This window comes from Anomalospiza imberbis, chromosome 3 (assembly GCF_031753505.1).
Source record: "Anomalospiza imberbis isolate Cuckoo-Finch-1a 21T00152 chromosome 3, ASM3175350v1, whole genome shotgun sequence".
NCBI classification, from domain to species: domain Eukaryota; kingdom Metazoa; phylum Chordata; class Aves; order Passeriformes; family Viduidae; genus Anomalospiza; species Anomalospiza imberbis.
The window spans coordinates 24,145,400-24,171,185 of NC_089683.1; the positions used below are offsets into that span (position 1 = coordinate 24,145,400).

General features: G+C 41.9%; 1 protein-coding gene and 1 long non-coding RNA gene across 2 annotated transcripts in view; one reads left to right on the forward strand and one right to left on the reverse strand.

The window, feature by feature from the left end:
- Nucleotides 1-8,928, reverse strand: part of GCLC (glutamate-cysteine ligase catalytic subunit) — a 36,664-nt gene extending 27,736 nt beyond the window's left edge. Inside the window, exon 1 of the mRNA XM_068183654.1 lies at nt 8,700-8,928. Within this exon, the coding sequence (XP_068039755.1) occupies nt 8,700-8,849 (150 nt within the window). The 5' untranslated portion in view covers nt 8,850-8,928. The remainder of the gene's footprint in view (nt 1-8,699) is intronic.
- A 329-nt stretch (nt 8,929-9,257) lies between these two features.
- On the forward strand, nt 9,258-24,070 carry LOC137470392 (uncharacterized). The gene is made up of 2 exons (XR_010997033.1): nt 9,258-14,015; nt 20,656-24,070. It is a non-coding gene; the product is annotated as an uncharacterized lncRNA (long non-coding RNA).
- The last annotated feature ends 1,716 nt before the right edge of the window (nt 24,071-25,786 follow it).

The window sequence follows — 25,786 nt, forward strand, 5'->3', positions numbered from 1 at the left end:
GTGTTTCTAAATAAACCTGGTCATAGGTGACTCACGGACCACTCTGTTTCTCAAGGACAATCTTAATGACAGCTTCTTTCTCCTTCCACTGGACAGCTATTGCCACACATACATGTGTGTTATATAACAATTGTTAGCAGTCTCCTCATATGAGCCTTCCTTCAGGCTTGGAGCTTTAAGGGAAATTGAAAGTTTTCCTGAACATCCAATGAGGTCTCATAGGTACTGTTTACTGTTAACTAAAGCCACTACCAACATTTAAGTATTTTCATGGAGTTTGCCTCATATACTTATGTATGCAGTAGAAAATACCCTTTTCACTAGTTATTAAGCTCACTTATGGAAAAAAAAGTAGTTATTCCATATCTTTTTTCATCAGTTGATGTGTCATTAAAATACCATTATCATTAAATGGCAGCCTAAAGGAGAACAAAGTTTTAATAATCTGACTGTTCATTAAAGAAACTCTGCCATAAGTTTTCAGTGTTAGATGGAAAAAGATTATTTTCTGTAGGTACAAATACTTCTGATGGATGTAGAACATAATACCCAAGGTGGGTTTTCTTGATGCAGTTATCTTCTCACCACTCATGTGATCAAGCATGGAGCCACAGAAATAAACAGCTGGTAACGTACCTTTAATGAAAGCTTTACTATCTTACAATAAGTCTAATGTGCTCGGGAGCGAAGTTCAGAGGAAAACAAGTCTGGAAGTGCCACAGAGGCTGGTTACCCTGTTTCTAGCCAGCAAGCCCCCAAACTGCACACTGGCAAGGCATTTACACACTCGTGACATTACCATGATGTTCTCTGCCACAGAAATAATTTCAAAAATCTGCAACAGGAGAACAAAGATTAAAATGTAATTCCCAAAATGCTTAATTTCGATCAAGCAGATTGGAAGTGGCAATCCAATTAAAAAAACACCAGCTTTTTTTTTTGCCAGCTCTAAACAAAACCAATTCACAGAAAGCATGTCCCAGAAACAAAACGCAACTCATGTTTTACATTACATTGACAATAATGAAAAAATTAAGACCTTCTATGCCACATTATACATTATCATAGACAAAACAAAGAGGATGCAGAGGCTCTCATCTCAGTCAACACAGTCAGCCACAGCTAAGCACTCTTGCCTGATCCCCCCCACATGACAACATCAGGGCTGCAGATTTTTTTGTGCATGACACAATAGGACTAGAGAACCTTCTGCACACACCACAAAATAGGAAGCTGGGTTATTGAAAATTAAAATTGAGACGTTATAACCTTTTGAATGATTCTAAAGAAATAAGATGTGGTGCATTACAGAAAGAAGTGTCATCTTTGACTTCTGTACTATGTAACACCTGAGGCTAATATTATTAAAAAGACTAGGATCATGTTAACTTTAGATTTCTGCAGCAAAGACAACTTTATTCATCTGTGAAACAAAATGCTGCAAGTTTCTAATTCACCTTTTGCATCATAGAGAAAAATAAAAAACCTGAACAACTGAATATGCAACATCAACAATAAAATCTTTCTTGTACTCATCCTTCTGACTCACCCTTTCTCATACTGTTAACTAAAATAAGGCACCTGCACAGCAAGAAGAGGTCCTGAGGGACAATAGGAATTACAATAGAAAATGTCCCATGATAAAACCACAGCAATCCACTTGATATCCACAGAAGGAAATACACTGTGAACAGAATATTTTGTTATCAGAAATATACAAACAGTAGGTAATTTAAACTTATCTTACTAAAATCTGAGATTGGGAAGGAGGAAATGGATGTCTACTATGGGGGCAGGTCAATATTTATGACCAATTGCAGCTTGCTTTGGGAAAAAAAAAACTACTAAATAAACCTCCTAAAACCATAAAAAACTCCCTAAAACCCCCCAACCAACCAACCCACCAACCACACACCCCCCCAAAAAAACCCTACATAAAAATCCAAACAAAACCCCACACCACAGAAAACCTCAAACCTTCCAGGCTGGTTTTCATTGATTACAAAATTAAATTTTCAAAGAGCATGTCAGTATAAACTACAATGAGTCTGGCACTGTCACATACACAGTGCATCTGGGAGTACAGCTCTCAGGTAGGCCACTGGTGCTGCACTACAACCTTACATCATACACATACACACCTTATCACCCAGCCACTGGAAGAGCTAAGCAGAGGGAGATGAAGCAAAATTGTCAGCCATCATGGGGTTAGCACATTGTGCATGTTTTGACAGCTAGAGGGTTTAGTTTAGGTTTTCCCTGATGCCAGGATAAAAACCAGGCAAAAAAAAGTAGTTTCATGGCAGTCAGTCAAAGTATCCAGGGAAGGAATAAACATGAAGACTCTTCAAGGGCACCTGTCTTGCTCGAGTCAAGATTTGAAGAGTTAAATTTCTGTGCATTAGTGTTTTCCTTTTAGAGGTTGCATACATACACACTCATGGCTGTCAAGCAGCATAAGCTGATGCATTAACATCATACCTTGAGACCCAGCCCCAGAAAACACCACTATTTGAAACAGCAGGTATCCATACAAGAGATATAAAGGAAGCACTAAGTCTATCTGTAAATAAATAATTCCACTGTCCCTTTATTTTGGCCAAATAAAGCTCAGAGAGCAAGGGTAAATAAGCAGACACATGACAAATAGTGAAATCATTCATGAGTGCTGCTTCCCCCCAAGCTGCCAGTGGGTGAGCACATCGATTAAGACAGCTCCACTGAGATGCATCTGCACATGTCACATGTGGCAGAGGCCATCATGAGAAAGTTCTGCATTAAAAAATCAAAAATGCATTCTGTTTGAGGAATTTCACTGTGTTTGAGGAATTTCACTGGGGCACAGGGAGACTAAAAGCATTTGTCTTAAAATGACAAGAATGCAAAAGAAGACTTCAGGCTGGCCTTAGCTTTAATATAGGCACAAGATTACCAAGAAAAGCTTTTTAAAATGCAATTTCTGCATACTGGTATACTGCAGCAGTTTGTACAAAATGAGAATGTGGGATCATCATAGTTCTGATGATGAATCTGTATAATTACTTGGATGAATTTTTTTAAAAAGACCATATATTAACTGACATTCTGGCAAATGCAACAACTATTTTTTGTGATTCCATTTTATTTATAATAAATAAAACAAAAAGCTAGTTAGAAGGTTTCAGAGAAACATTAAAGAAACCCCACAACTCACTATACAATTATCTAAGTTGTTTGGATAGATGGACAAACATCTTGCAGCATGTAAAGTTTAAAGAAACCATAATAAACCGTCTATTCTTGTTGTCCATGTAGGTCAATATCTATCTCAGCTTCAAAGCTATCATGTGGCATCTTGTTCCACAGGGCACCCAGGCTTTGTAAAATAAGTAATTACCTTAAAAGGACATATGCTGTTCTGGTCCATTAGGTTATCCAAGTTTCTTGTAAAATGAGAAATGAACACTACCTTTCTGTACACCATGATGCTCTCTCAACCTACTCATTCAGCAGTTCTGGTCCTTTCTTATCTCCTTTTGAACATTTTAATGCATGTTTATCTGTCTCTCACGAAGCCTCACTGGCTGTCTTCTTAGCAAAGAGATGATGAAAACTTCCTCTGTGTACGTTAGGGATAGTACCTGTATTTATTTTATGCAGCTGGTGAGCTAGATTCACCATTGCTAAAAACGCCCTAGATTTTGTTCCTGGTTTTAAACGGGTGACAGGCAAACTGGAGCCTCAAACCGTGTGCATCTGAACCCAAATTTATTTCCTTAATATGCAGAAATAATTTTACCAGTCTTAAGTTCTGCAGACTGTAGTGCAACATCTCCAATCATACCATTTACAGGTTGCTACTGCCTTGGAAACACCCAAAAACATAACAGGCTAGAAACTGTAACAAGACACTAATGCAATAGCTGGTTCCCTGGAAAGAATCACTCAAGAGGAAATACAGCTCTTTTCACAGCCTAGCCTTTCATTATGAAAAAGGAGAAAGCTTTCAAGAGAGTCATGCATCCTCTAATCAGAAGCAACGCCTTTGGGACATTCTGGTAAGAAACCTCTGGCCTCTAGTAGCTCCTGAGAAGGGCTGCTTTACTTCTTGCATGAGGAAGTGCCGATTAGCACAAGTTCATTTTAGTTCTCATTTAACTTATTTACAAGGTATAATTCAAAAACTAAAAGATAAGGAGGGGAATGAACTGACTGTACATGAGAAAGATCAAAAGAAGCTTAACAAGGACTGATAAATAGGTAAAAGGAAGGAAAGAAAACAAAGAACCAAAACCAAACTAGAATAACTCAGTAAGACTTCAACATGCAAGCAGTGCAGTGGCACATTTTTCATGCTGCCTCATACACAGCATTATCAAATCTTTTTAAAGGCCTCAAAATTTAACTTCAAGTTTCCATTAAGAAAACAACTTTTAAAAAGCTGAAGATGCTTATTGTGTGCTAGGTCCCTACATTGATGGGAACAAGACTCATACACAACAAAAGGGTCATTATGTCAAATTTCACTAAACAAGGCTGAGCAAGTCAGATTCCTACTTCATTCACATGTACTTTAAAATAAAACTGTCATGTTTTGCCCATGCTTGCTTTCTAAATCCCTTCCTTCTGAGATCTCCTTCTGGCACACCTTTAAATTTTCTTATGCTGAAACAACTCCTCCTCAGTCTTTTCAGACTGTGGAAACAAGTATTACAGACTGTGGAAGACAAGTATTATATGCATATTACATGCATGTAACATGCATAACATGCATGTAACGTGTATTCATATGCATATCACATGCATTTGAATACACATGTATATGTAGTTTGGTGTGCAATGCTGTGACTCTACACTTGTGTGCACGCTCAGCACAAAACAGCAGCGGTGAGCCTGCCAAGGGCCAGCCATTCCACTTGCCTGATCCGAGTGTCCGCATTAAGCTCCAAAGGGAAATTCAAGCAATATCGTCAGTCAGAGGAATGCAATCGGCAGACAAGAGGTGCTGAACAGAGACTAATAATACACTGGCACAGAAGGGAGCTTTTTGGGATAAAAGCTGGGAGGCAGCAGAATAGACTAGTACCTGCCAAGCTGCACAAACTAATTGTTTCATGTAGTATCTGCTAACTCTACTGGAGTTCTGAAACAGTACTGAAAAGATTTTTTATTCTGCTGCACAAAAATTTAAAAAAAATAAACAATGATCACAACTGTGCAACCCCGAGGTCAAGCATAGATTATTGGATGGAGGAGGAAGATGAGAACACAAGGAGATTGTACTTGTTAGAGCATGACAGGGCATCACCAGCACATGTAATTGTTGCCCAAACTTTGTGAGCTTTAAGGCAATGATAGTAAGGTGGGGTTTTTGATGAGGGATAATGAGACAGTTCACTGTTTTGTATTCTCCACAGTCAGGAGAAGTCAAGCATAATCAGGGAGGTCAACTGTCAGTTTTAAATGAGGTAGAAGGATGATTAAGAGGCAGAAGACCTTTACCTGCAAATGCAAATTTAAGAAGACCTTTAGAAAGCTTTTTTTTTTGAGCAAGTCTTACTCTGTTACACTCATATTTGGTAGGCTTTTGTTTTTTACCATTGCAAAGGCTTCATGGTTGTGGAAAATGGACTAAAAAAGAACTTACAACAGCTCTTAGTTCTATTAACACTGTAAGCAATAAAAGAGCTGACTTTTCAAAAGGTAGCCAAACCAATGTTTTGACCTTTACAGCTCTTTACTCAGGAGAGGATGGGAGCACTAGGGAATGCTACCCAGCCTACAGCTTACAAGCTGTGAGTCTGTCTCACTCCCTTCAAAACAGATGCCACCATCATGCTCTGTTAGCACTTAGCCTTAACACTTCTGTCTAACACCCAAGAAACAGTAAATGACAATTCCCCACAGTTTAATCCCCTTGAAACCCCAGCAAATGGTGACCCTAAGAAATTACAAGCACCCCAAGGGACGTCCACCCCCCCAGCTCTGCAATGAGTCTTACAACATACACTGAAAAGTGGAAGTCCTAATGAAAACAACCAAAGCAAAGGATGGTATCTACACTCCTGAGCAAACACAGTATTTCCTTTTCACAATGGCATCACCATTGTGATGGGGGAACAACCTTTCAGGTACTCACACATGAATACCTGAAAGACAAACTCAGTATGTGCTACAGAAGTTGAGTTTTTTCTCATAAACATTCCTTAAAAAAATTTACAAGATACATTTTTCACTAAACACGGTCACAGAAACACAAAAGTAATTTTGTTTATTCTGATTTTATCTCTAGCACTACATGAGGGCTGTCATCTTCATTCTTGATTTCTATCTTCAAGAAGTTTTTAAAACAATTAAACACCCTCAGGCTATGACATTATATATGAAGGTCAAAGTGCAAACAAGACTTTTTATTAAAACTGTCCAATTAGTCAGTTGATTCATAAGCTGCATATAAATGTGGCGCCACTTTCTAACAACTAGGTATCTGAGAGCAAAAATGGAAAACAAATGTACTGCCCGCCGCATTAGTCTATCTACAACACAGCTCAAGTAAGCTACAGACCAAGGTATAGTTTTGTGCTTGCACAAGAGCAGACTGGCTACAAATACCTGGTCCATTAACAGACTCCTAAATGCTATGTTACATAAAAATATGTAACTGCATAACACAGAAGAATAAAGTTGCCACACGTGAGTTTACCAGCATTTCCTAAAATGAAGAGGTAGACAATGAACCAGGTTACCTGACCCTCTCTGAATGTTCACAGACATTTCTAATACAGCTCTCAGCTCCTTATAAAATCATGTCTGCAATGATTCTGCTCTTAAAACCCTGCCTCTTGCCATGCTGGGGCATGGCAGAAGAGAGCTGTGAATCTCCTTTGACATTACGCTCCACTATTCATTGAGCATAAACACTCTGTTCAGTAGGGTCCCCAGGCCAAAGGAAGAATGAGGCTCTCGGAGTCCAGTCTCACCATATATCTGAGATTACCAAGTGACCAGCTGCAGGAGCTGCAGGGGCCAGCTGTACTCGACCCTTTCCTCCACACACTCCTGGTACTTTCCTCACATTAAGGAGAGCTTGTTGGCTCTACCTGTGAAAGAGCTGAAGCTCTGCTGAGAAAACCAACCACCCTAAAAAACTGAATGGAAGAAGAGTTTTCTGCTGGGTTAACTTTTTGAACTCAGCTGGCCAGTAACAACATAAGGCAGGCAGCAGAAATATGAGCCCAGAACACAGGGAGGGAAGCTTAACCAGCTTGCTAGTGGATCAGCCTTAGCTATCTTGTGAAATCTCACTCTGAGAAAGCAAGGACAACTAAAATCTAACACCCACTGAAAAATGAGTACCATCTCTTAAAGATTAATGAGAAAACCCTTGAGCTAAGTCTCACAGCAACAAGAGGAGTGTCTATATTCCTGGACTCAAGAGTGTGAGACTCTTTTGTCAGCTTCAGTCTTCAACTTCAAGAGTGTGAGGGTCTTTCGTCACCTTCAGTCTTCAACTTCAGTCATACAAGACACGCAGGAACACAAATGTCAGACAGGAACACAAATGTCAGGCAGGAACAGATAAAAGTACAGATAAAAGAACTGACTTTAAGAGACAAGTTCTCTCAGAGTGCACACGGTGAACAGCATTCTCCTCTGGCAAAGAGCATCTGTGAACAGCTGCTATTACTTGGATGAAGTTTTCGCACAAATGCCTTTGCTGCTCTGAAAGCAAACTGTACATGAGACAGAGGTGCAATGGCCAAGATCCCACATTGCTTCTATCCTACTCTGTTCTTCCAATTTCCCTGCATCTAGAACCTTCAAGTGACCAATGCTGGACTTCACCAACACCACGGACAAGGACAGCTTCTAGTGCAGCACATGTGAAGCTGCTCCCTGTCTCCTGAGGAACTGATGAATAGAAGAGTCAGCCTTTGCTCCTTGCAGAGTGCCGTCAGGCTGTGGCACAATGAGCGCAGGTTTACAAGGCAACACACCCAAGACCTGTGACTGAAGTTACGGTCCTCGGGCACAAAGCACCTGTAACGAAGTTCAAGTCATGACCCGAGCGATCATCCTGATTCCTGTTCAGAAGGCAGGCTGACAGGTACCAAACGCCCAGGAAACTCCGGGGTAAAGCAGGGCTCGGCAGGTCCCTTTCACGCAGGGGTACGGGAGGAACGCGGTCAGAGGGCTGCCACTGCAGAGCCGCCCGCCCAGCCCCGGTCCTGCTTCCGTCACTCGCCTACCAAAAACTGAGTCTGACTCCGAGCAGGCACTGCCTTGGACTCGAGGCACAGACATGCTTTACCCAGACTCATCGAGAAAGCATAAACAAACTCCGGAGAAGGAGCGAGTGTTGCTGAGCATCACCGCCCCGGGAATACACCTCCCGAGGGGCAGCCCGGGCAACCGACTGGTGCCAGACGGAAACACTGAAAGTTGTTCCAGCGTTTCAGAACCGCGGGTAACAGCGGGGCAGCCGTGCTGCGCAACGAAATGCGGCGAGCGCGTGTGTGCGCGAGGTAAACAAAGCCCCGCTGGGTACCCGCAACGTCCCCTCCGGCCGAGCGACCGCGGCCGAGCGGCCGGGCCCGCTCCGGGCAGCGCGGCCGCCACGGCCCGACCCGCGCCGCACCGGAACGGCACCGGCACCTGCGCCCGCGACAGGGGGCGGCGGAGGCCGCGGCGGAGGCCGCGCTCGCAGGGCTCTCACCCACCTCGTCGCCCCACTTGAGCACGTCCTTGTGGCGGTCGCGCAGGGCGCGGTAGATGTGGAGGAACTGGAGGATGCCGTGCCGCCGCACGTGCTCCGCGTACCGCCGCGTCTCCTCCCAGCTCAGCGGCGAGCCCTGCGACAGCAGCCCCATGCCGGCCGGGAGGGAAGGAGGGACGGAGGCCGAGGAAGCGGGCGGAACGGAGCGGAGCGAGTGCGCCCGTGCGCGGTGCGCTCGGAGCCGCGGGTGCGCTCGGCGCCGCGGCGGCGGGACCGAGCCCGGCGCCGCACGTGACGGCGGCCGCGCGTCAGGGCCGTGACTCAGCACTTTCCGCCGGCAGGCGCCGCCCCCGCCGCGCCGAGCGCGGGGCTGAGCGCGGCCTGGCGGCCCCGGGCCGCTCTGGGCGCGGAGCCGCCGGGGGACGAGCGAGGGAGGGTCCCCGGGGAGGCAAACCCGGTCGCCGGCAGCGACCGTGAGCGCCGCTGCTCCGAACGCCCGGCCCTCGGCCCAGACATAGGGGAGGAGGCGCCGCTCGCCTGCACCAGACGACATGGCGGCGGGAGGGTGTCCCCAGGCAGGACGGGGCACATCTGGCCGGGCTGGTGTTCCAGGGGGAAAGGGACCCTTGTGGGCCTGACAGCGCCGCAAAAAAGGTCCTGATTGAAAGGTTCGGTGCGCGAACGCTCCTGTGTATTTTACAGATCAGAGCACAGGGGAAAAACGTGATGCTCGGAGTGGGTGGAGTGAAGTCCAGAGAGGTCGCGCCTCGTCCCCCATGGATTCTGCTCTGCATCTCTGCGGCTGCGGAACCACATGTTGTGGTGTCAAGCAGTAAGCCCAGCTCGTGAAGATGGTGAAAATGAGTTTGTTACCTGGGGGTTGTTCTGGAGGGAATTGCAATAGCATTGTGTCAGGAAAGAGGATGCGGGGGCATGTCAAAGCGTGTATTTTACAGTCGATGAAAAATAGAAGGAAGGCCTATTAGTGTTCAGTCTTTACTAAATGGAGAGACAAAAGGCTGAACGTTAACATGAAGGGAAAGTTTCTCACTGATGAGAAGCAGAAATTTATTACTTCTGGACCCTCAGTTACATTCACAAAGCTCATCATCGGCCGCAGGGCTGGTATGTGATAAACCAATGCTTTGAGAATTAGTAAGGTATTTAAACTGTGATATAGCACACTAATGGATGAACTGCATTATTAGATATTTCATTGACTGAAGGACTGTACTTACAAGAGCTGTTTAATTGTCTTATTCCAGGGTATGAGGTGCCTAAAGAATAAAATAAGCTCCCAATATAATAGAATAACAAAACTGAAATGCATTAATGAAAGATACCAAATATTAGAGTAAAACTACTCAAAAGTATTTTAATGGTATAAGTTTCTACACAAAAGGCAGCATTGACAGAACAAGGAGTAACCGTTAAAGTTAAAATTACAAACAGTTTATAATGAGCTGTTTTTTAGGAGCTCATGATTTAAAAAAAAAACCAACTAAATGGTTTTGGCAGAAATTGTACAGGCTGGCCTGAATGAAAGCAGTGCTGTTGTTGGTACTATAGTAGATCTGGAGATGGCTGGTTGACTTAGTTCGGTGGACAAGAATACAATCTTTTCTTCTAGCTAAAAAATCCCACAGCCTTTTTTATTTTTGAAACATCAAGAGGCCAGAATTCTCACACTTGGCAATGGTAGTCTGATGAGGCATATTGCTCATGTGAAAGCCAAGCTGTACTTTATTTCAGATCCAAGGTGACAAAGCCTTGCATGTTTGAGGGCAATTGGACCAAAATATCAAGATATCATATTTGTACCATCATGCTGCCATCCAGCCTCAGCTTTTCCACAGCTTTGAGTTAGGGCTGAAGCACCTCAGGAGTCCTGGCAGTGACAAGGAGCACATGATAGCCAACAGCTGTGTCAGCCCCTTTCTAGCTCTTGGGGCAGTGAGCCTGCGTCTGAGCAAACCTTGTTGTATCAAATCAAAGTTAACGTTGTCATCTTACGAATCTGAGCTGACATATCTATATTGTTTAGGGTCCGTGCTCTCAGTTCACTTGGCTGACAGCAAGAGCCCTGTGTTACTGAGAAACTTTTCTGGAAGAATTGGGTATTTGGTATAGTCCCAGCTGCTTTGAGTGTGGGGTGTATAATGCACTCTAAACATTTCCAGCAACATACACAAAATTTTGAAATTAAGATCAGTTTTATTATATTGCAGGCTATTATGCAGTCTGTAATCTTCAGCTGACCACTAATGCTACTCTTTGACCTGCAATTCAAGAGCACATTTTCAGTGCCCTGTCATTCTCAGTATTAAAACTCAACTCATTTTTGTGTTCTTTTAGTGCTGATATCTGCTCTGTTTCCAGTCCTGTGTGCTTAGTCTCATCAACTATTGAGCTAATACATTGTTTGTAACAGAAAATCAAGGTATTTTCTTTTGCAGCAGTAAAACTGATGAAGATGTAAACTCTTTTCTCACACTGCAATCTCTAGCATAACAGCATGACAAGTCAGCTCTGTTTATGAAGTGTTCAGCACCTTCAGCTGAAGCTTTTTCCCCTTCAGTTCTAATGTATGTGTTCTGACAGTGTGGGGTGATCCACAGTGGAGGATTAAGCCGTTTTAAAGTTGACAGCATCACATGCAGAAATGTTCATTTGCACATCACCTAAAATATGACTTCAAGACAAACCACCATTGTAAAATATCTGCCCACATGCTTAATGTTGTATAATTATTTCCAGTACACTGAGTATCATGTATAATTACTTCCAATGCCCTTAATATGAAAAAAGCTTCTCTGAACATGCAGGCAATACTTTGGGTGATGTTACTAGTTTACTCTGTACTCACATTCCCTGCCCCAAGGCTTAACTAGTTTTTCTGAACGGTCCAAAGGAAATAGTTGAGGGAAAAGGCTGATGTACCAGTAATTTAGTAGGTTGATGGGAGGAGAATATGTGACTTGCAACTTGCACAGCAAGGAGCTGTTTGACATGTTCCTGTCTTTCTCCACAGAGGATAACTCACTTTTTGTTTTGTATAGCTGCAAAGCTATTCAAATCAGCTGCCACTAAATCTAAATAGAGTAGCTTGGCTCTTTGAGAATATACCCGCTGGGAGAGATGAAAGATATGTAGGCTCATAGGTGAGGCCACTCCTACAGAATCCTTTCTTTTACTGGCTGTCATTAAAAGTAATAAGTAGCAAGGATATGTCTTGTGATGAGGCTGTTATTAGAAGGAAGAAAGATTAGTTTTACTTCATGAATCATCTGCAAAAAATTTTAAAGCAGCTTTGTTCAAGGTGATTTTTGAGCTGGCATTGCTGTATATTGTGTTATTCTCTGAGTAAAATGAAAAGACTTCAATTGAAACAATCATCTTCCAAAGTTGTGAAATGGCATGTTTAGTAGGAAAAAAAATCCTTTTTCTTTTTTTTATTATCAAAGTTTTATGCTTCTAGGTCTATAATTTATGATGTGCACTTGTGTCCAGTATAATTGACTCAGGTGAGCAGCAGATGCAATAACTGCTTCCTTTTTAGTGAGGAGAGTCAGGAGGGCTCCAGACATTTCCTGAGGCACTGGAGAGACCTGTGCTCAGTCAATTATTTCTTGATGCAGAAAGTCTTGCTGACTAGCAACTTGGATTAAATGATCTATCCAGGGAGAGAAGGAAGTCAGGACATTGAAAAGAGTCAAGTGAAAGATCTTCTGATGTATCTTCCAGTTAAAGTCTTCCTGCTCTGCATTGAAGAATATGACTAATGGGGACTTATTCTGGTCTAATTAATAATACTTATTCCTCTCCAAGCCAACTTCTCAGTTAGTGTATGAGAGACATTGGTGTGGCTTGTCAGTATTGCTTTAAAATTTCTTTTTTTGCTGTTGCCTGATGTAGAAATGACTGTAGTAGCATTAAGTTATGTCATGAGTCTAAGTGGTGCATTTCTAAGATTTTATTTTGTGAATTTTTATTGATAACCATTGGTTTTGAGGGTTGGAGATTTTTACTTCACTAATGATGAATTGTGCATTTCATCTATAAAGTTTTGTGCATTTATGTAAAAAGTGAATATAATCACATTATTTCACCACTTTGGTCATTATTAGCATGTTCCTTCTGCAAGGAACTTGAATTTCTCATTTCTGAGTAGCCCACATATTCTTTTGCTGTGTCTGTGGACAGGATATGATTATGGTGCCTTGACTGTCTTGGGTATATCTAATCATGCCATGAATGCTGCTGGCAGTAATAGTAGTTGTAGCATGTGAATTATTTTGTGTGCACATTGATGATCTGCTCCCTCTCAGAGTGGTCTGGCATGGTGACTGATGCCCATGATATACTGTTCACCTTTTTCTCCTGCCACCACCAGTTCCCTTGGAAGTGCACTCTCCTACCAATTCAGCTGTCACTGTGTCCAAATCTGTCCTAAAGAGGCTCTTTGATGACATCCACAAGATACAAAGTATTCCCAAGAAAGCAAGAACTTCCAAATTACTTTACAGTTTATTTTCTTTCCAGCATTTTCTAAGATTGAGACACTTTATTATAGGATAATCTTTATATTTTTTTCCATAGGCTGACCTGTGGTTTTTTTTTTTCTTAGTAGATACCTGCATAATATAAAATAAAAGAATGCCAGGTGCTCAATAGCAAAGCTGAAGGCTACCTTCTCATCCTCTCTGCATGTGGAGTTGTTGTCTTTAATGCATCACTTCATTCATTGTGAGTATGAGAAGCAGTGAAATTGTTTAGACATAAGAAAAACAGTGGCTGAGTGCAAAGTCCTTCCAAAGACTCTGTTGATGATTAAGCTTTACAAAACCCTGAATTCAGAGTGTGCATCTTAACAAAGCAACTGAGTTCCTTGGTTACTTGATTTCCCACCACAGGTAGGAGTGTAGGTGTGTGCACATTTTTTGCACACATGTATCCTCTTGAAGGACAACAAACCTAAAAGTCCTAATTCCATCATCAACATCTCCTGAAAAGAATCCACAAACCCACAAATATTAGTTAAATGTGGGTTGGAGCATTCAAAAGTTAGTTGAAAAGCAGAATAAATAAATAATATTTTTCTCTTTAGCAACTGTCTCATCTTTCCTGCCACACTGAAGCTGTGGCATATTTTTACATAAAGTTTAGCAGCTAAGAATAAAGTACTGATCCTTAGTGAAAAAAATAGTAGAATTCCTAAGTAAGATGCATTAGTAGCAGCTTTTATATCTATTTTATTATCAGTTTTCAGTTTTTTTACAGGCTGGGAAATAAAAGCAGAGCCAGTGAGCTGCACTGCCAGGTAAGAGTTGGAACCCAAACCATGTTTCCCATGACCAAATTCCCCAAGGCTTCATTGTTCTAGTATTTGAGATTTATAGAAAATAACTGCCTGGTTTCTCTCTATGCCTGTAAATGATTATAGGCCTCACATTTCTAACCTCTCCTAATTCTGCCAGTAACAGCAATACAGCCTCCATGTGGTAACCTAGTTGTTCACATCCGTAACTTCTTTAATCTTTGTCCAAATTCCCATTTCTGCCAAAGAATGCATCAGGCAACAAGATAAGACTCAGGGAAATGTACTCCTTGCCCCAAATAACCTGTCATGAACTGTAATGTTTTATCACAAGAACTGTACTTTGCACAGTTGTGTAAAAGAGCAACTATCTGCCTGCCAAACCTGCAGCTCTCCCACGCTCCGTGGTGCTGACACCAGGATTCCCAGGTTTTTCCTGTCAGATTACTGCTGCCAGCTGGTTCTTTCCAAAACCATGGCTGCTGGGTAGCAGCACCAAGGCAGCATTGTTGGGTTTGTGCCCTGCACGCATCCATGCTTGGTACAACGAGGAAGAGGAGGCTGCAAAGTTCCCTCAGTGTAGGCTGTTGGGGGCATACAGCAGCAGAGCAAGAAGGAAGAACAGCAGATACAGCTGAAATATTCCATGCTTAAAATAATTCAGTCTAATGCTAATTATAGCCTCCCTTTTAGTGTACGTACATGTGCAGGTTTTGGTCATATGGATCACCCCCTGAGAAGCCTTTGTTCTCCTCAAATTTCTCATGACTCCAGTGTGCTTTAATCTTTTTCATAAGAGCTGTGTAATTCTGTGGCACTCCACCAAGGAAAAGGCTTTAACTATGTCATGAAAGAGTTGTTCAAAATCCCAAGTACAAACCTGTGTATTACTACATGTAACAGAAGACTGAATTTATTAATAAGCCTAAACTTGTTCCAGGCACCTTGAGTGAAAAACACTGTTAGCTAGCTCAGTAAATACTAGTGAGGCTGAACTGCCAATTTGCAAATAGACTGGCTATATCAAGAAAGATGACATTGGCCTTCCATGTAATAGTTCAGGTATTTGAATTATTTTACATTCCATTTTAATCTTTCTTTGGTAGCTTGTACTTCTGGCTAGACCTTCAGGTACTGAGAAATGGGTGGAATATAAGCTGAATAGGTCTGCTTTTTCCCAGTGAGAAACTGAGTTATGTGAGGGAACAGCTCCCAGCTGCTGTCTCACTGCTGCTTCCATATGCTGCATAGACACCACTATTGGAAGTAACTATAGATCATGGGCTGCAGGGTCTTTGGTGGTGTTACCACACTCGTTTCTCAGCCTTTGTTGCAGAAAGAAAAATGTGGTCCTAAATGACCCAGGAGGTTCTTGAGAGGTAAGGGATAGATTCTCAGAGACAAAGGTGCTACAACTAAACAGGCATGTGCAGCTGTCAAAGGATGGCTAAGTGCTTTAGAAACATTTTAGGCCTCTAAATATATTGAAAAGGTAGCTTTCTCTTGGAGTTCTTTTTGTTCACCTTATCACATTATTGATCAATTCTTTGAGCCAGGCTTTATAATTACTGTCAGGCTGCAGATGGCTATTAGGAGAAGCCTGCAGGACACAAAACAAAGAATTAAAGTGTCTGCAGCAAAGCTGGACAGGTAAAGTTACATATTTGGGCATGAGATTTTCTCACAACTCATTTCCAATTAGAGGTTCTGTGCCCTTCTCCCTGTCTTCCTTCTGCCTTGGCCTACCTCCCCTTACATGCACTGGCTTGTGTTTTCTGACCCTGCACTAAGCCAATTCTAATTACTGGAATTGAGAAGAATATTAAACTGGAAAAAAGGTGAATCGTTTGTGATAGCTATGGAGTTGAATCAAAGCATGAATGTACTGATGAGCACAGAGTTAATGCAAAGGATGTGACTGGATGTGGGTCTAGGGAAAGGAAGAGGAGAAAAACTAAACAAGAGCTTTACAGCAATGGAAATGTGGTTAATGTTGTTTGTTATAAAGTGCCACTACTCCTGAATAACAAATGGTCAAATTCTGTTCATGCACAGTCCAGCATCGTCCTGCATATGCATGTTATGATCATTATGGTTTTGTCTTTCACAACGTGGGTCTCAGTGGGTAAAGCTGTGACTGCAGTATGGCAGATCAGTGAGACACCAGCAACAAGGCTTTGCTCTGAGAGAGGGTGGTCAGTAGTAGTGAATTGAATTATTAGTTCAATTGTAAGCTTGCCCCTCAGCTCTCTCCAGGTGATAATGTCTCTTGCCAGCTCCATGGAACGAAGGTAGGCTTTCTTTCTTCTTTTTTCTTTTCCTCATTTTTTAGCTGTGTTTTTTTCCCCATCATAAATTCTGGAAACAGATCGGCTTTCTATCTTCCTCTCAAAAGTCTGTAGAAAGGCAAGACAGCAAATCAGTAAATGGCAGTGAAACATACTGCCCATGAAAGATTTGGCATAATTCAGTTGGAGAAAAAGAAGGAAAGTTAATGGTTGGCAGCAACTAGTAATCACTCCAGCATTTCAAAGTTTTTCCAGATTAACTGAAGACATTTTCTGTTTTTGTTAAAGACAATATTTCCATTGGCTGCAGTTGGGGCAGTTTTAATCCCTTAAGTTTTGAACCTTCCTGTTTTCTATTTCAGTCTAAAATAATGAAGTACAATATTCTTTCAAAACTGGGTCAGTTATCTGATGTGTGGATTTATCATTCATTTTGACACTTGTCTGATTATATCCTCATTCTTCTACTGAGGCTAGTTTAAAAGAAAAGGCACCTCCCGAGCTATCCTCTCTTGAAATGTCACCTGAGGCTTTCTTGTTCACTTTTTAAGCTCTGTGGGAAGTACAGCTTCAGCCCTATTATAAACAAAACACAGCAAGAATCTGTCTTCCTCACGCAACATGTCTTGGGGTGAGCGTAGCAATGACTCACTGTTGCCTCTGGCACCCTGCTTTGGCTGGGCAGGTGCAATGGCAGGAACACGGGAACATCAGTTGCATGGGCAATTCATGCCAAAACACGGGCAGCCGTGCGTGCTGGGGAACAAAGCAGTTGCCTGGACATAAACTGCAGAGGGTGGCCAGGACATTCACACAGGGCTGAAGACACAACACAGGACTTACTGGACCTCTATGCCCTCTGCCTTGTGGCTGGAGGCTGGCTGCGATATGCCAGGCACTCAAGAGGGCATCTACATGTGAAAACCTGCATCTTTCTTGAAAGAAACACACCCTAGAGCTGGTGTGTTAAGAAGTCATGGGTGAAAGAGCTAACCCACACAGAGAAGGTAGTTCCTGGTTTTTCTTAATGTATTCTCCTCTGAAACCCTTAAATGGATTATGGTTTCCACTTCTTTTTTAACAAATGTGCTGTTTTTTCCTTTGGTATAGCATATTGGACCTCTTGGCAGCCTGAAGGTCAAGGTTCCCATGTTGCAGTTGCCACTGCCTTACAGGCAGCTCTCAGCCCAGTGCTTCTGGCTGCACAAATGTATCCCTCATGTTTTGTCTCCTGGAAAACTGGAGGAATGGTCCACCTTCAAGTGGACAGATTAACCAAAACTCAAGGAATAATAAGTCCTTCAGGTGGACAGATTTCCTTTGAAGAAAGGAATTCTTTTCTTCTTTGTCTGTGCATGTAGACATTGGATACAGTGGTCTATCCTGGCATAGATCAGAGGGAATTTCAAGCTTTCAACTTCGTATTTCCCTATGATACCTTCAGGTATTCTTTGTAGTCTGTACTGCACAAACACATCCTACAGTCAGTCAGTCAGCCTGAGGACATTGGTGTAACACTGCCCAGTGAGAGTAAAAAATGTGTATTTTCTGGGGTTGAGCTGAAATATGCTGCTCTCTGAAACGTCAGCTTTTAGGGTTGAGTGGAGAACTTTCAATGAGGGTAAGAGTACTGCCACAGTAAATGTAGCTGGACATGGCTATCTCACACAGCCTGGGGACACAAGACATGAAAACTAGATTTTCACAGCTTGCTTAGTCTGCATTTTTTAGTTAACCATCTTGGATTACTGAGTCATAGAACTCAGCTGCAGCTGACTTGAACTTTGAGAATAATTACATAAAATATTACATTTTTAATTTCCCATTCAGAGCTGTACTGTGAGTGAGTTCAGTAAACAAAAGAGGGTATAGAAGATCTGTGCTAATAAAAATCCTGCCTAGAATCTCATTAAGACATTTCATCTGTTCCTGTGTACTGAATGAAGTAGGGATCTCTTGACAGAAGCACAATGCAGTTGTATAATTTAAAAAGTGTATCATCATATGTACACAACAGGATGCCACATTAAAGACAAGCTTAATTCTGGCATTTCATGATATTAAAGGTATTGACTTTGCAATAACAATTTTCTTTCAGTGCAGGGCCATTTTTGCTTGGGTGGTGTGTGTGAATAACCTCATAGTTTCACAAAATTGGGAAGGTGAAAATGCAGGCCTCCTATGAATACACCACTCATGTTGTCATTTATGTCATTTAACTCAGCGAGTTAGGATGCTTTTGATTCATAACACATCCTCTGCCCTTTGAACTGCACTCAGAGACAGGCTGCCCTTCCCAGGGAGTCTGTGCCAAAAGGATGCTGAGACATCTGTGTTCTCATTGCCTTTGACACATTATATGCTGATAAATGAAACTTGCTTATTCCCAACTCCAGAAGAACTTGAGATTAACTGAGCACAGAACTGTCTGGTATTTGCTTTTCATTATTTCTTTGTGATAAGTGTGTGTCTTGTGCTGATCCATTGGCTCTGTGTGCTGATCCTTGCCTTGGAGCCTTCACAAGAGCATAAGGCTGCCCCAGGCAGAGCAGCTGCAGCATTACTGTGTAGGGGTGGCACATCTGTCAGTCCCTGCTTGGTTCATAAACCTCCACAGACTGGAGGAGCAGGGCCCCCTCAACACTTCCAACCCATATTTGTTGTGTCCTTGGAATTTGAGGAGTTTCTCATATTGTACAACCCTCACCTTTCCAAGTGGGAAGTTCTTCATCGAATCCATAGTTACCAAAGAGCTTCCCAAGGGACCAGTTGTAGTCCTGTCAACCTAGGAAACAGCATGTTTCCCACCTGGTCATGTTCTCTACAGTGACTGAACCCCTCCATAAAGAAGGTGTATTTTATGTCTATTCTTGTTCTCAGCAATGACAACTATTTTTGTCAACATTTTCAAATGATGGGCACTCTTAGTGATACCCAGAGTGAAAATTTTCAGCTGTATGGAAGTCTTGCAAAGTCAAATGAAGAACTTCAGGTGAGAACCACTGGACACTTTTTCCTGTAAACAGTGATGCCGGATTTGTATATGGTACCAATCAGAAAACACTAAATTATTAATTTATGCCCTGATTTCCTCATTCCTTAAGAAACAGAACATGATTTTGCCCACTGTAAAATAAAGACAATAGCTGCTATTCAGTTGCGTGTTGTATTTGTGAAGGAAGCAAGTTTCTGCATCTCAGATTTCTGCATTTGTTAAGCTGTCCCACTTGCACACCGACTTCTTCAAGACCTACAGAGCCACTCAGTAGCAGAATCCAAAACAGAATTAAACCTGAGAGAGTAATCAGAATATAGAAACTGTCCTAGTTGATGGGGAAATAATTGATTGACTGCACTAAGCACGTAGTTTATTTTAAATACTCTAATCCTTTTGAAATACTAAGAGATCTAAAAGTAGATACTGCAACTTTGAAATGGAACATTGCTATTTGTGGGGATGGTACCAAAAGTAAATGTAATTGCCAAAAATACACAGAAATATTTAACTGCTTTTCAGCAAGCACTGACCAAATGAAGGAGCTCCCCTGGATCAAGCTGGATGTTAATTAGTGACCCATCACTAGGGTCTTTGCTTCTGAAAGTTTAACACCACTATAAGATGCTGCATTTTAGAAAATACTGACCACATTCCCTGCTCCCTCTGTCAACCTGAACAATTTCATCTGAACTAAACAGATGTTTAGTTTAGCTGTTCTCATGCTCCCCTAAAATCTCTGCTCTTTGCTCTTTGATCTTAGGCTGCTTGGAGTTTAAAACAATCAAAATTTGTGGATGTGTTTTTTGTATTGTTGTTTGGCCATACTATGGTTATCTATAATCAATACAGGGTGTTTTCCATGGTAAATTACATCAATACATGGCAGCAATGCTGTGAAAATCAGGTTTCCAATTCCTTGGTAGTCAGGAATTTCTGACCCAATATGATGCTATTTGAAATCATCTAAAAGGATCAAATATTCTGTAAGAAAATAAATTAACAAATACTTTTTATCAATTCATATTGGTTTTCTGTTGCTTTATCACCAAATGAAACCAGAAAGATAAGGAATTCTTTTTTTTTTTTTCAGAGAAAATGAATCTGTTTCTTATCTTTGGAAAAATTTGGTCTATATCCTTGAGTGATGTCATGTTATTTCTCTGAGCTAATAAAAAGACCAGTGACTCAGCTTCTGTAACTTATAATTCAATCTCAGGTGAAAAGTTTGAGCAGCATGCCAATATTTCATCCTAATGTTAATGTATTATCTTCAGGAGAGACCAAGGGGAGCCTTCTGGAATGCAAAAAGGAATACATTTTGCCATAAATATTTTTAAGTCCTCTGCTTGTTTTCCAGGTGGCACCTGTTATTCCTAAGTGACTTTAATTCATTTGGATTGACAGATCAAATTTGCCATCAACTCTGCCACTTTCCAACCAAAACTGGTAGGAAACATACTAAAACAGAAAAAGGGATAATTATGGCAATATGTATTTTCTGTCTGGTGAGTTGGTTTATTTTAATCTTCTGCACTATCAATTTCCAAAACCTTCAAGTGGAAAATGCAGTTGTAAACAGAATTATGGTACTCCACAGAGCACAGCTTGCACAGTTTCAGGAGAAAAAGTAGTTTCAGGAATTAAATTCAGGTGATTTTTTTGAAATTGCACTTCAAAGTTGTGGGGAGAATGGGTTGCACAGAGACTGGAGGCAGCCTCAAAGTATTTGTGGGGAGGTCACCGTGCAGTAGCAATGTTTTCCATGAGTTCAGCAGCACAGGGCCAGGATGGTTCAGGAGCCCTCTTGGAGCAAATGCACCTTGTCTGGGTCTCTCTTGCCTGTGTCACTCAGCAGCATCATGTGTCATGGTCTGATACAGCTCAAACCTAGTAATTATTTTTGCAGAGGGAAGAGCAAGAGTTTGTCAAGTTGTTTAGTCACTACTAAATTGAAACATAATTAAAATAACACAAAAAGCTCTATACTGTTCCCTGAGGGTTGCCATGAGGCTCCCATGCAATGCAGGCAGCTGACTGCTTTGTTTAGCTGTTCACAAACCTGGTGAGTTGTCTGAAGCAAACACTTTCAGAGCCTCCTCTCCTGGCACTTTCAGTTTGCATTCCAGTTCTAAGAGCAGCTGCTCTTTGAGCGCTGTATGACTTGGGTGGCCCAGTTGCAGACACAGATATGCCCTCCATATTCATGGAGAGAAGGCTGAAAAGGATTGTTCTGCTAGGGCTAAGAAGTTGGACAGGAATTGTATTTTTAAGCTAACATTTGCCAGATTTGGTACTAAAAGATATAGGGCTGCCTCCCTCCTGCTCATTCCTACCCTCTCCCTTAAGTTTGCAGAAGCCTGGTCTGAACAACAAAGGAATTAATCCAATTGAAGTCTCAGCCAATGGGAACAAAACCACAGCTGTAATCTGACTAGGGTTGTGATGTGGTTTTCCATCCAGCCATGTGGACATGAGTACCCACAGGAGGCAGAGCTCAAGGGGAGGGAGAGAACTGTCTCTCAGGGGACCAGGGAGGAGGTTGAAGGGTGGTCTCTGGGAGCTTGTGCTTCCTCACAGGGTGAGGTTATGTGGGATGGCTGAGCCTGGGGGTGGCTGTTAACCTGGGGACAGTGACAACAACATCCAGCAGAGCTCTGTGAGCACTTGTGAAATTTTTCTGATTCTTTCTTCCCTGTGATGGGATGGTGCACACATGAGCACCAAGCCCTATGCCACAGCATGCCACAGGCAGGATGGAAGTGCTGGAGCAGCATGAGCAGGAGCCCTCAGACAGCATTTCCCAGGCAGCCACAAAAATTACAGAGATGGGCATGTGGCATCCTAGCATGAGTATGCAAAATGGTGTGTAGGACATGCTGGGAGGTGCCCCAAACCCAGCTGTCCTAGAATTTCACTCACAAGGTAAGTCATGAGCATTTATTGTTCAACTGTGTGTTCAGGATGGCTTTTCACAACGAAGTTGCATAAAATTGACTTCTTGGTGTGTTGAGAAACCAAGTCTGAGTTGTGGAGCACCTCTGCATCCACACACTAGCCCATAGTGGGGATTTTGCAGGCTAGCTCCAGGGTTGGAGAAAGAGGCATGTGGAAACTTGGTCTGTCCTAAAAAGAGGGCATTGCAAGAAAAAGTTTCAAGGTCCTTTACTAGTAAATAGTTGTTTTTTCTGTTTTGCAATACAGGACAACTAAATATTCTGATCTTGTTGGAACCAATACCTCTCTTTCATCTTCTTTCTTTCATCACCTTATTTCTTTATCTCTGACTAGAAAAATATACATTAATTCCTGGAAAAGCTTACAAAAACCAAAAAGGTAAGTGAACTAATTTCACCTTTGTGGAAGAGGGCAACTTGTTGGTATTTGCTGTCAACGTGCATTGATTTTATCTGGTGGGAAGATGGTGGTGACACCAGCATTGAAGTGCCTTGCTCTAACAACTCACACATGTACAGGGGCTGTTGAGCAGATGGAGAGAGCTCAAAAAAGTGGTAGAAAATGTAGCATCTTCCTCTGTGAAAATATGCACAAATACATTTTTGTTTTCTCACTCTTCCCATTGGGAAGATTTTTTTTATTTTTCAGCCTAGCATTTAGATGAAGGAAGACTCAGCGATCACAGTGTCCGTCCATCTGTCCCACTCTAAAAGCTTTGAAACCAACCACCACTCTTTAACATCATGAAGTGACACAGAGCTCAAAAGAATTACAGTAGGATTCATTTCACCTAAGTTTAGACTTCTGTAGTACCAATGTCTTCATCTGAGATAATCCCTTTGGTTGTCCTTACAGTTAGTGGAGACCAGCTGGTATGTTTACCCATGATTCAAATGACCTGATTTAGATAGCTATTTTGGGATAGGATGAATCATGGACTAAGAGTGCCTTTCTGTCTTTTCAGCTTCATTAGGATGACCGTCTGAGATGAAGAATAGTGGTATTTTCTACATGACTTCTGAAGACCGTCTCTACATAAGAAAGGAAATTTAATGAGGCAAAGCTGAAGTGTGTGCTCACCAGCAGTAGTTGGGCCACTCACCATGGGTATCAGGCTGCGAGACAGAACATGCCCCTTGTTAGGGAGCCCTTCAACTAGATGGTATTTAGAGGTCATGGGAAGAAACATGCTGAAGAAGTACAGCTGAGGGGAGGAGAAAGTCTTTAAGAGCTTTAAGAGAGGTTATTGTGTTGGGCAGATAAGAAAATAAAACATGAGTTCAAAATAAACCAGGCTTCACCAGGTTTACTGTTTGCAGAATTAAATGATTATTCCCAGGAACTCACCACAACTCTGCGTGCTGTGACTGCTCAGATAAAACAACTTCTAAAATAACCCTTTCAGTATTTAGAGGTCAAGCCCTACCTCTGATCAGCTTATGATGCAATTTAGTAATTTTCCATTTCCAAACTGATAATTTTCAAACAAACACATGCTTTTGATGCTTTTTCCAAGAAGCACTCTCTCTTCTCTGAAAAAGTCATTTTAAACACCTCATAGCCACCCAATTATTTTCTCTGAAAGTCCTCAGGCCCACTAAACTCTTGATGATAGTTGAGTGGTTGCTATACTGAAACTGATGCCTCCGATTGATTGTTTCTGTTTCCTGTTACTTTCTACTTCATGGCTCCCAGTCCAGGTGCTTCTGTTCAGACCTTTTCTTTGTTGAGCACAATGAAAGTCTTAGTCAACACACCTGCCTGTGTCTATAATATTTATGGTAATGCAAGTAAATAAATGTGAATATATTACTGTACTAGTTCTATCCTGAATGTGTGAATGTTAGTGGTGTTCCTTGTAAAATGAAGGGTCTTGAAGTTGTTAGGACAGTGTCTCTAAAACATGCTGAGACCAGCAAAGTTGCCTAGTTAAGCTGGGCACTCAGTTGTTTGTGGAGAGAGATTGAGAAGCAGGATCGAGCTGTACCTGCAAAAGGGGCAGCCACGGACAGCAACAAAAGGAGGAGACAAAACTGAAGAATGTGCCACATCATTTGCTGATCCCTGTGATACTGTTGAATGAAAAGAGTCACCTCAATAACCTTGGTAGCAATTTGTGCTTTGTCACAGTGACTCTCAGCCTTTTATAAAGCAGGGTGTTATTCAAGACTGGCCTCAGTGAAAATGTAGTTGCTCCCACAAGCATATTCTTGTCTTAGGATCACTTGTTAATGCATATTTATTTAGTAATTTACTTTCTGGGAACAATTCAATTCATGTTCACTTTTTCATTATCAGCAAAACCTCATTAGCCTGTTTTTCAGAAGGCACAAATGAGACAGCAAGTGAGCTAGTTACTAGCTGAAAGCTGGTGGAGTGGGTCAGTGAGTCATCAGCAGAGCAGTTCGAATGTCAGGCAGGTTTTGTTTTGTGTTTCATTCCAGCAAAAACAAAAGAATGCAGGCTGGGAGAAAAAGTTCAAACCAAATTAACTGGAACAATCACTCCCAAGCTGATCTTGACCAGAATTTGGTCCAGAGTTCAAGGCTGCATGATGATCAGTGAATGCCAGATCCTCATCTCAACCTCAAAAGCTTTGTTCTCCATAAAACTTTGGCAAGGTTGTTGTCTTTTGTCCATGATACCTCTGTTTGGGTATCCTCATCTTCCTCATGGCACAGTGGAAGGAAGCATGGTCCATATGACATCCTTGCTGCCATCCTCTTGCAGAGGGAGCAGAGGCCTTCTGGTCATGATATAAATGAACAAGTCATCCCTCAGCATTTTCCAGTCTGACTGCTTCTGTACATGTCCTTGGTTATTAATACTGACCATTCCTTTGAACTCATTTTACTGGTTTTTTTCTGATGTTCTTGAACACATTAATTCTCATGTCACCCATAACTCCCCATAAGTACAATTTTTGTCCCTGTATGCTGAAGGAGGGCACAAGGCTGCCTTCCAGGGATTTTCTGGCAAAACACAAGTAAGCCAGAGTCAGGAAAATTTGAATGCAGTCTCTAGAGCTACCTGTGTGCACATGCATTTGTTCTGCACCAGCCTGTTAAGTCTTGAGAATGTGAACTGTTGATGGACATATTTCAGGTAAGTGAAACAAAGCACGAGAGCTTCTAAAATTAAAAGACACAACAGCCTCAAAATGAAACTTTTAGCCAACAAAATTTTCAAGGGCAGAGAAAAACAGGTAATATCAAGACAGAGGCTCTTAAATTAACATGTCTACATGTAGGTAAAGATATAAACATGCTTGCTGTCTTTATTTTGACTGTGGAGATCAAGGGATCAGTGGAAACCAGTAGTTTGATTCATTTGCCTAAATGTTAGTGCCTTTGGATGAATTTAAGAAGTCTGAGATGTGCCTGGCACTTAAAATATAAAGGAAACCCACATCATTTTGGGGTGGCTGGGTGCCAGACAGGACACCCACCCAGCACACAGGCAGTGCTGGACATTTATGTGTGAATCTAGTCTCGAGCCAATACAGTCAGTAAAGCCTAAGGAGCAACTTGGGT